General features: G+C 32.4%; 1 protein-coding gene across 1 annotated transcript; it reads right to left on the bottom strand.

Annotated features, from left to right (window-relative positions):
- Positions 1-243: 243 nt before the first annotated feature.
- Positions 244-5,270, bottom strand: LOC148276061 (uncharacterized). Its single transcript, XM_088234818.1, has 4 exons — positions 5,196-5,270; positions 4,040-4,213; positions 1,484-1,635; positions 244-499 (listed from the first exon to the last, which is right to left on the bottom strand). Exons 1-4 carry the CDS (start codon positions 5,226-5,228, stop codon positions 244-246), a joined length of 615 nt encoding a protein of 204 aa, XP_088090944.1. The 5' UTR covers positions 5,229-5,270.
- Between the last annotated feature and the right edge of the window lie 6,226 nt (positions 5,271-11,496).

The following is an 11,496-nucleotide window of genomic DNA, read 5'->3' as shown; positions in this document are numbered from 1 at the left end:
TCCAACACTTATCAGGTGCTTTTTATATTGAAATTATTACTGCTGTAATAATTATATGTAAATCTCGTATCAGTGTTACTTATAATTATATCAATGTTTAAGAAATAAATGTGTTTTAAAAACATACTGTCATTTGAATAACACAAGTAATTATTAAAACGACGAAGTTTATCTTAGTTGTAAAAGACAAATACGTATTTTCAGATCTTAAGGTCACAGATGATAATTTGAATAACAACGGAACTAAGCAGAAACGTATCCTGAAGAGGGGTATGGCAAAGTCTCCAACTTGACGCCGTCGATCTCTTGCTGGACGTTGTGGTTTTCTTGTTGGACAAGGTGATTCTCTTGTAGGTTTACAATGCTGTCGATTTGTTGGTCGGAAGAATTGTCAATCTTTTGCTCTTCGTATTCGAAGGGAACGGGCTCTACAACGTGATCCTTAATTGGGTAGTAGTTGACCTTCTTGTAGTGGGAGAAACCAAGGGATGGCCACACTCTGGGTAGAAACAAAATAATTAGTACTTCTTTACATTAATTTATCTATTTGAATTTTACCAATTCTTCTAATTATTTGAGTTTTGACATTTGAAATTGTAAGCGAATTGTTTGCTAAATATTTCTTGTTCAAAAAAGAAATAAAACTATTTATTTAGAAGCAAAGATACATAGTAGAAAACATAAAATTTGAAGATATTCGTCGATAAAATTTCACATGCACATACGAGTATATTTTAAATAATAGAATTACACAAAATAGATAGATTTTACATTATTTTAACTACAAAAATAATTATTCTAACAATACTAGAGCCAATTTAAATTTTACAATACGCCCAGGGGGCATTTACAAAAATAATACAGGTGAGTACAAATATAATAATAATTTTAAAAATAAACAAGAACACGTTTGTTTAAGGCATGTAGAAACTTAAAAAGCATACTCCAATGTAAAGTCAAAAGTAAAAACTTTGCGTAGTAGAAAAGAGAAAAATATAGATGTAATGTAACATTTATAGTTATGTATAAAAATATGAATTAAAAAAAAATAAGAAAAACAGTAGGTGGTATATAAAGTAAATAAAAAGCAAATTGTAAATAATCTGTCTTTCTTTTTCCCTTTTTAAATACAAAAAAATGTGAAAAATGGTATCAAAAAATTATAATACGTAATATATAAGGAGAGAGTTTACATAATTGCATATGTGCGACGTTTGTATTCATGTGTGTGTGTAAGTAAATGTGAGTGTGTGAATGAATGGGTGAAGGTGCATGTGTGTGGGTGCGTAAGTAAAAAAAACATTCAAAAACGTGTATTTTATTATTAAATTATTACTGTCCTGGTTTAATTACTAAAAAAAAAATGTTTAAACCTTCAATCGAAACCTTTATACGTGGTTTCGTACAAAGTGCAGCATTGCAGTGCGATATGCACCATCGAGTGTGGACAATATGATGATGATTTATTTTAAGTACAACTTACTTGAAGTTTGGTACAACGGGAACAGGAGTCACAGGAACAACTGGTACAACTTTTTTGCTGAACAAATTCTGCAGAGGGGAGATAGTTTTAGACTTCACGTGGTTCCACAAGGTGTAGATAAGGTGAGGCTTCTTGACCGCCACGACTTCTACCTAATGAACAGATTAAACAAGGGTTAGGTACATTTTGAAATAAGCTGGTTACAGAATGGATCATGGAGATGATGACAAGATGAGGATACTGCTGAAGATCTGACATTTCTCTCCGTCAGAGTTACGTAAAATCAAAACAGCAAAGAATCGGGGGTATAAGTCGAAGTAACCGGTTAACTAATGTTGATACTAAATCAAATTAATTATGCTGTTTATTGTTATTATTATATATTTACAAAATACTAAGTTATTATTACATATTTGCACAATATGTAAAAATAACTTAGATTGCCCTCAACTGCTTGAAAAAATTAAATTCGTATTCCTCAACGTACAACTCGGCTGCAACAATTATTTCATGTTGGTATTTCATTATTTCGTTGGTAACAATAATAATAAGAATGCATCTTTGCCCAGAATTTTAAATAATTATAACACGTTTTTGGCTGAAATAAATATATATTTCCTCACTTTAAACTAATTTAAAGAAAATGCTAGAACCCTAATTAAAAATAGTAATTATAATTTAATCTAACTGCACCTACCTAATATTTTGTTTTTTTGTGCACTTTAATATTGTTATTATTTTCTCTTGTTTGAAAGAAGAAAGAAGGAAGGCTCCGTATTACTCCGTATGGATCCGCTGGCGAAAGGATTTTTTAGTTCGATTAAACAAAAAACTTTTTATTTATTTTTTATTATTTCATTATTATTGTAATATTTTATTTATTTTTTACGTGTGGAATGAAACGGAGTGGTTATTTCGGTGTACGCCTTTTTTTTCTTTTTTTGACATTGTATTTAGTAATGTATAGAAAACTATAATTGGCCTATAATTTTGGTTTATTTGTAAATATTTTTTTTTTGTTGTAATGGCTGTTGTTTTCTTTTAATAAATAAATACAATAAATTGTAATCTCACAGGGAATCGAACCCGGAACTCTCTGTGCTTGATACAAACGTCTTATTCATTGCACCCCGGGGTCATCCACCGTTTTTTAATATGTGTTCGGTCTGTATCCAGGCGGGTGAAGAATACCGTTCTGTGCGTGAAATAGAACTAAAATCATGGAAGAGTGTTTTTGACTCGATGACAGTTGCAAAAACTACTCAGATAAAAATTCTTAATCCTGGGTTGGGACGAAATATTTGTTTGTAAGGTGGTTTTACACAGTAATATTTCGCTTCAAACGTTGCTTTGTAAGAACTGTTTTGTGGAGGGGTGGTGACGGCTCAGGGGTGCAATTGAATGTAGTTATGCAGAAAGAAGCCAGCCATATAAAAATGAAACTGAGATAATAGCACTTTTGTAAAATGAATGAATTATCAAATCTAAACAACAGTTGGAATGTTTTTGACTTTAACAAATGATGAACAATGAATACATAAGTTTTTTTTTATATTACAAACAAGAATCTAATTATGTATTTTACCAGTTTTAATGATTTTTTAAAAACCATAACATTTTTCTAGAGATGTGGGTGTTTTCTGCAAATTGAGAAATGCTTTTTTTGTGTTCGACACCATTTTCAGAAGGTGATTAATACAGTTTTTTGTACGAAAGCGGTCTGGTTGTTTTTAGCAGAACATAGAATTGATATTCCTGCACCCGATAACATAAATATTTAATTTCTTTAAAATTGTGGACTGGCTGCTTTCTGCATAACTACGTTCAATTATAAATCGACTCTATTCCCTAGTGAGTGGTTAATTTGGGGATATTTATTTTTTCCATGCGACTAATTTTGGCTTCATATATGGCCACACTGATGATTAAACGTCAAAAAATACGTGAAATTAAACATTATTATTTTCTTATTTATTGTGTATGCCGAAAATTGGTAGAGATCCAGATTAAATTTGGTGATGTATCCAAAATAAAATACGTTTCTTCGATTTTAATTCTACTTTATTTTTTTTAATATTCAAGAGGGGCTTGTTAGGACATTATCAACCGCGTCACAATATACCCTCTTGTACATTTTAAAAAATAAAGTAGGATTAAAATCCAATATACGTGTTTTATTTTGGATACATTACCAAATTAATTATCATGATTTTCATTTAACACATTATTGCGACCTTAAGCATTACCCAAAACACTTCATTAGGTTGAATTGACCAAACCGTATTAGTTTTAGTTATATTTTTGAAGCAGTTTTTTAGACCATTTGACGTTTAATCACTAGCGTGGTCCATTATACGAAGCAAAAAGACGTAGCAAAAAAAAAATCTTCAAATAAATCACTCTGGAAATCGTGGAAATGATTTAAAATAAATGGTAATTATTTATTTGTTTTTCTGTAAATAAAGTAACAATAAAACATTGTTATGGTTAGTCAAATATAATGGTGAGCTGTGCATAATCGCTTCTATACACCGTTCGCCCCTGTAATTAGGATACCTGAGCTGGCTGCACATGTTGAACTTGTTGAATGTGCACTGGCTCCACGCGCTGGACGTGCTCCACTGGTTCCACAAACACCACACTGTGCGGTTGGGGCTGCTCCGCGCTGAACCATTTGTGTTGGGACAGATACAGAGCGTTACCACTGTGCGAGACCACTGCCAGGGCGAACTATAAAGAAGAAAAAAAATTGTTTATTTATTTTACAATTTTGAAATGTACAGAGGTTCTTTCAGGTCACGACTAGCCTGGAAATTCCTGTATAAATACAAACCCTGTAAAAAAAAATTTTTTTTTACATTTTACAATTTCATGACTGCTTTTTTTATTTATCAAAAGCATACAAAAATTAACATATAAATTATCAAGTCTACTGAACTGCATAAAATGCAGTTCGTCAGCAGGTGCTTATAGTTAAGTTCTAATATATATACTGTCGGCCTCGTGACGTAATGGTCAGCGCGTTTGCATACCTTGCAAAAGAGGTCTCGAATTCGATTCCCGACATGGATGATATGAAATATTTATTTAAAAGGGTTTTTTTTACACTAGAATATTTCATAGTCCCTGGACTGGTACCTGAAGCGTAAGACTGATCATCTTATCTTCATGTAAAAAATGATCAAGATACGCTGCAATCGGTGTACCAATGCAGTGCCCTATGCACCATTATGTGCGGAAAGGGAATGGTGGTGGGTGGATATATACATAATTTATAAAATGATAAAAAAATCAATATTTATTTAAGCCAGATTCTCAGTAGACGTCTTTCTCTTCGGCCTGATAAGTTTTTTTGATTGTTTATATTTAATGGGAGCATAAATATTATACATTTTTGGTATATTGTACTCTAGTGTTCTTTTCCCGTATTTATTATTGAATTTAGGGAGAGCTAGTCCATCTTTACTAGTGAACCGAGTATTATATACTTGCTCTGATTTATTTCTATATTCAGATAGAGACGCATGCCGAGAAACCAGCTTAGACCATAATAAAGCTCTAACGGATAAAATATTTATAGATTTATACAATAAGGATATTGGAATATCGTGTCGCTGACAGTGTAATTTTTTTTCAGTGAATAATTTGATCATTGAAGTTCCAAACAAGGTTTATGTTTGTATTACTGGAAAAAGGCCATGAGGCCACTTACCACGAGAAGTGAACAATTCCGGAAGTTCTTCATTATTTTTGTTAGTCTACTTTCTTTGGATTAGATGCACTCGGCGCAGATGAACATACAATGGAGGCAGTTCACATTTATTGTAATTTATATATTTTGGAGCTGTGAATAATAAATGATTTGCGAAACTATTTTGCAAATTAGTTACAGAGCAGAGCACCCATTCACAATATGTCTTTTGGGTTGCGCCCCGGGCGGGGAGGGCTAGCAACGAGCAACGAGCGACTTACGCTATTTACTAACAAACGCCATCACGCCGTTTCCCCGTATGCGCACGTAGGGAGGATAGAATGCCACATCACCATATGAAAAACAGCACTCTTTGAAGAATATAGATAACCTATAGTGGTAGTTTTAGTGACATCGACATATTACACTGTAAATAGTAAATACCATATTTTTATCTGATCTGTTAAGAACATTTTAAATTTATCTCCTGCTTAACTTTTAACGTTTGACTTTTAATTTAAACTTTTAATTTTTATTTTAAATTTTAATTTCAACTCTTAATTTTCCTTATTCATATGTACCTTACATCTACTACCTGCATCTAATTAATTATTGTTGGTTGTGAATTTTTACTAAGAATGACAAATATTCATGGAAGCAGAGAGAGAGGGGAGGAAAGTAGAGTTGGAGCCATACAATGTCTTCTCCCTTTTATGTACTTTTTAAAAAATATTTATATTTTCGTATGTTTATTTTTTTAAGAATTTAATTATTTTTCCCTCTCCTCCTGCATTCATAATAAATTAATGAGAAATCTATAATTGTTTTTTTTTTTTAAATTGTTATTTTGTACCTTGTATTTATATAAAGACTATGATTTCCTAAAATTTAAAAAATCACTGTCTTTGGATTCAGACCTCGTTCCCATCTACATTCATAAATCTTCTCTTGAACGCACGTCGACTATTCCGTCATTGTATGTCCAATTCAGAGCCGGATCCAACGGAATCTAGCGCCCCGTCTCTTATTGAAAAGCGACGGGAAAATCTTCGTCGCAGTCTCAATCCTGGAGATTGGTTTGCAGTAAAGACCTGCATCTCGTCCTCTGCAGCCATATTCAGCTCAACATATGAAGCACAATTCAAGTTCTTGCACACGTGTGCTAAATACTCCCATGGGGGACGCCTTCTGTGATTTGTCTCCTCTATTATTTCATGCAAGAGACCCCCATGGCGCATACTTTGGCCGATCTTTTAGGCTCATTTCTCTGGGATGGTTTTTGACCTCCCTTCTTCAATTCTACTGAGAACCTGACGAGGTAGTGAGACCACATCACTAATGACGCCTTAGTAATGTGGTCTCACCAGGAAATTCCTAATATTCTTCCGTAACACCACATCTCAAAGGCCTCTTTTGGTTAGGCACCATGTCTTACAGTCATGCATCTATATGATTCATACCTACATACGTTTTGGTAAGTTGCTAGAGGAGCATTAGGTCTTTGTTCTTTCAATTGAAAAATCTTTTATTTTTGTTGAATGTCAGCCTTGCTTGATGCATGTGGCAGTGGACTTCTCTTTTTGTTTTACCATCCCAAGTAATCCTACTTTCAAGGTACACAAACTCTTTTGCATTTTTAAAACTGTGATATTAAAAAAATATATATTTATTAAAACAAATTATTATCTTACTGGAAAAGTAATGACCAGCTCCAATACTCAAACATGGACCCTTCTGGTTTCGTTCTGACTTAAGTGAAGAAAGCAGCCCCCGTGGTGTAGTGATTGAGATGCTTCGCGCATGGAAGGTTCGATTCCTGGTGAGAACACAAAAAATAAATGTAATCTATTATACGAGTATATAACATGTAATCCCACACCAAACACAAGAGACCGTCTTTTTATGCGAGTGAGATTCATCTAATGGAATTATTTCACCTATGTAGGTGAAATAATTATGTATGTACTAGGCAACGCCTGAAATTTTTAATTTTCCAATTTCTATACTTCTTCATGGACCAGGTGGACTTATCAACAATATTTTGACACTTTAACACTTAAACCAGTCAACGACAGGTCACAAGCCCTGCAGATGCCTAGACTTCTGTATTTTATTTTTGTACCACAACAGCCCAGGAGGCCCAATTACAGTTGTAAATTACATCAAAGAACACCCAGGCTTGAGAAAAATTACGTTTTATTTTTTTTTTTCTCACCGGGAACCCTCAACCTTCTGTGCGTGAGTCAAGCGTCTTGACCACCACACCACGGAGGCCGCCTTAGTCAAAAACCTACCTACCTATATATTACCTTCTCTAAAATGTTATTCATCTCATCATCATTTGAACTTTTTCAATGATGGTGAATGGTAATTATATTTATTTATTCATGCATTTCATAATATATATGTATATATATAAATACAGTTTTTTGTTCACTTTGTCTAGCTGTGTGAAACAGCACTTATGATTTTCTTGTTTTTTTACTATAGAATGTTTTATTATTTAAACTTTCTACTGAATATGCTGTATAATTTTTAGGTTAACTTTTTAAATATAAATCTTGTACAATTTTTGGTTTAATTTTTTAAAAATAAATTTTGAGTATAAGGGAATTCATGTTTAAAAAAATATATATATATATTAAGCCAAATATGTTAATATTATAAATGTTTGTAAAAAGCAGATTTGCCGTTAATGTTTATAAAATAATAATAATATAATCTCTGTTGTAAAAATGTTAATGTTAACAGCTCCCTGGGGAGTTGAATCCAGTCTTGTCTGCAAAAATTTAGACTAACTCAGAATATTGTCAATATAAATCAGTCCGACATTTTATCGTTCCGTCTGGATTTTTGCGTTTGGCCAAACTGAGATTCACAGATGTTATTGTTTAACATAAAGTTAGTATTCTTCCCTCTTGGGGGGTCACTCAATGCGTACACAAATGTCGGCATTGTTTTAATTAGATAATATTCCATTGAGAACATGTTATTAATGAACAGTGAACAATATGTTCCTTATAAATCCGCCTCATTATCGAGTACGAAAGCATTACGCACATGATTCTGCGTAATTTGTTCATCGCATTCTTTTAAATTCACTTTTAGACGAAAACGTAGCGTGAAGGTCGAAATTGAGTCCGGGTTTCATAAAACTACATTCCTGTAATATCGCGTTAGTAAAATTATGTTAGGAAATTTCCTAATCCGAAAGATGATTAAGTATTCTTAATCAAAATGTATATATGAGTATCGAATACACAGTTAGGTTTATTCTTCTTCTTTCTTTAGGTCTTGCGATCTGTTTTGACTGGACGTTAGTCTTGATCCTATGATGCAGACGTCCAAATTTCCTTTCACTTCTTTGGTGGTCGTCTTGGAGGTCTGCATCCTCTGGGATCTCGTCCATCACAATCTTAGAAAACTTTGCTGGATTCATCCTCTCAAGATGGTTAGGTCAGTAGCCTACTCAAGGTAAAAAAAGCCAACACCGCACATAAAACAGGAATAAAAGCCTTGGAACCCGAAAGGATTCCTACAATTAGATTTATTATTGTTTATCAACTTTAAAAATTTAAGGATAAATTAAAGAAAAGCTTCTCGACATAATTAACATTAACTGTATTTTAAAAAAAGAGATGTATGTTCAATATGTGCCCGTGTTTACAAATTTTGTGTTTTTATTTAATATTTTTTTAGTGTTATATTTTCTCAATTTTTAAAATTGTTTAATTTTTTATTTATTTTATTATTTTGTTTTGCATTTTATGTTTTATTTTTATGTTATTTTGTAAACTTGCCAAACACAAGAGCTAGACTCTTTTTTGGCAAGTTCAACCTTAAGTGTTCCATTTTTCTACTGAATGTATTGTTTATTTATGCTAATAAAGGTTTTTTTTAAAAATAAAAAAAACTAGTGTAACCAAAATCGCGGATAAGTGTCTTCAACTGGATGTTTTTTATATTTTTATATGGGAGTTGCATTATTTTTTTACCTTGCTTATAATATACAAGGTTTATATTTCAAAAGAGGATTTTTCTGCAACTACATTTATTCAAATTTATCTTAACTGTTGGGATCAGGAAGAATATTAAGTGGGCCAATCAGGAACTTCTCAGCATTTGCTCATGGGGAGAGGAAACCACTTAAAACTCTTCAGGAGAAGCCGGCCTGTTGGCAGTAGTCAACAGGCCTTCCGTTCCACTAGAGGAGTGTTCGGCATTTTGTTCCCTACTTTGGTTTATTTTACCAATTGCCTTTTATATTACTTGCTTGCAGATTACAAAAAATATTTCAAGATTCTCGATTTGGAAAACAGTATTTCGAACATTATGCCTAAGGGTTATTTTTCTTAGAGATGATACAGTTGACATATGACTACCATAACTTTCATGCAGTCATATTGCAGGACATGTGGAATATTTTTTTTCTCAAATACCTATTTATCAAAATTTCTAAATAACGCCTCTAGAAGACTTAATGATTTTGATACGTCTTAAAGATGCCTACTTACACAATAATGATAAATAAAATATTGAAATATATTTCATGTCAACCATGTTGGGATGAAGATTTTAAAAAAATGAAAACCATGGCTAAGCCACAAAAGGATGTGACAGACATAGATAGCCTTCTAAATTTTACTATTTCAAATCGCGCCTAACACAAAAATATACATCTGTTTGCCTCGATTCTTGATTTTGGTAGGCTTAAATATTCACCACATAAAATGACTATACTATTATATTTTTTCATAGGTAGATAATAATAAATAAAATGTGGTTAGTTCTGTGGGCAGAACATGATAAACTTTTTACCGTCGGTGAGTGTAAAATATGATTTTTAATCGCAAGTTTTACAATTGATAAAAATGCGTATTTCAACCTGATAAGAAAAAATATAATGAGGTTAAACTTTTTCCTGCAATTAAAAAAGTTGACTTTTTTGCGTGAAAACGTTTCGGATCCACTTGACAATACACTTCATAAATGATATATTTATTTAAAAACATTATAAACATTCTCAGCAAAACAATTTAAATTAATGTATACTAAATGTATACTATGCTCTAGCACAATCAATTATCAGTTACGGAATAATAGGATGGGCAGGAACAAGTAAAACCACATTAGAGCCATTAATGAAAGCACAAAAAGCCTTACCAATACTCTACAGACAGACTGTTTACAGAATTTCCAGTACTAGACATAAGACAAATAAACATAAAGAAAATTTTAATACATTTCCATCAAAATCCTGACAGACATAATGACGAAAAACAAATTTACGACACTAGGCAAAGACAAAAAACAATACTTCTGCTCCCAAAGAAAAAAACTAATTCCGGACACAGGCACTATACTTTTCTGGCCCCTAAGCTACACAATTTTTTAAGCAAAGACATATTGGTGAGCAAAATGAAAAATGATATTTTCAAAGGTCGAGTCCGTAAATGGATAGCTAAAAAACATTTAAGAGAAGGTAATATAGAAGTCTAGGCATCTACAGAGCTTATGACCTGTCAATGGCTGGTTTAAGTGGCCACTTTACACACTGTGTAACATTTACCATTCTGCCTATATTTGAACATCTATATTCCTTCAATTCTTTCATCTGTTGATGTTTGTGAAGTTAAAGAGCTGAAACCTTTATTTATGCTGGTGAGATTCATCTAATTGGATTATTTCACCTACATACTAGGCAACGCCTGAAAATGTTATTTTTTCAATTTCTATACTTCTTCATGGACCAGGTAATTTATCAACAATATTTTGAGTTGTAATATGTTAATATAAACAGCTCCCCAGGGAGTTGAATCCAGTCCTTGTCTACAAAAATTTGGACAAACTCAAAATATTGTGGATAGCTAAAAGACTAGACAGGAAGCTGAGGAATATGTTATATATATCAGAATATAATTTTAATTTCTTGAAAGTCCTTTCTCGTTTTATTGACGTAGGTATATTTAAGAATCTTATTTCATATTTCTTTTTAATTTTTACACAACAATTGATGTAAAAGTATTGCTCGATGTGCAATTATGTATAAAATAATTAATACCCTGACACTCCGGAACGTGCCTGTGGGCCAGTGGAGTGGCTACATCCATAAATAAAAAGGAAATTATATTGAATCTACCTTTTGTATAAACTTGATATTTTGTAAACTATGTATTTGTATTCTATATTGGATTACTACAATTAAAAAATACCGCGGAGACAATCGTCTCGTGTTCGATTCCCGACATGGTTGATATGAAATATTTATTTAAAAGGGTGTTTTAAAACTAGAGTATTTTATAGTCCCTGGACTGGTACCTGA

This window comes from Micrasema longulum, unplaced genomic scaffold (genome assembly GCF_059751315.1).
Source record: "Micrasema longulum isolate JH-2025_06_02 unplaced genomic scaffold, ASM5975131v1 h1tg001292l, whole genome shotgun sequence".
NCBI classification, from domain to species: Eukaryota; Metazoa; Arthropoda; class Insecta; order Trichoptera; family Brachycentridae; genus Micrasema; species Micrasema longulum.
The sequence above is the reverse complement of the archived record's forward strand: the minus strand, read 5'-3'. Positions and strand labels throughout refer to the sequence as shown.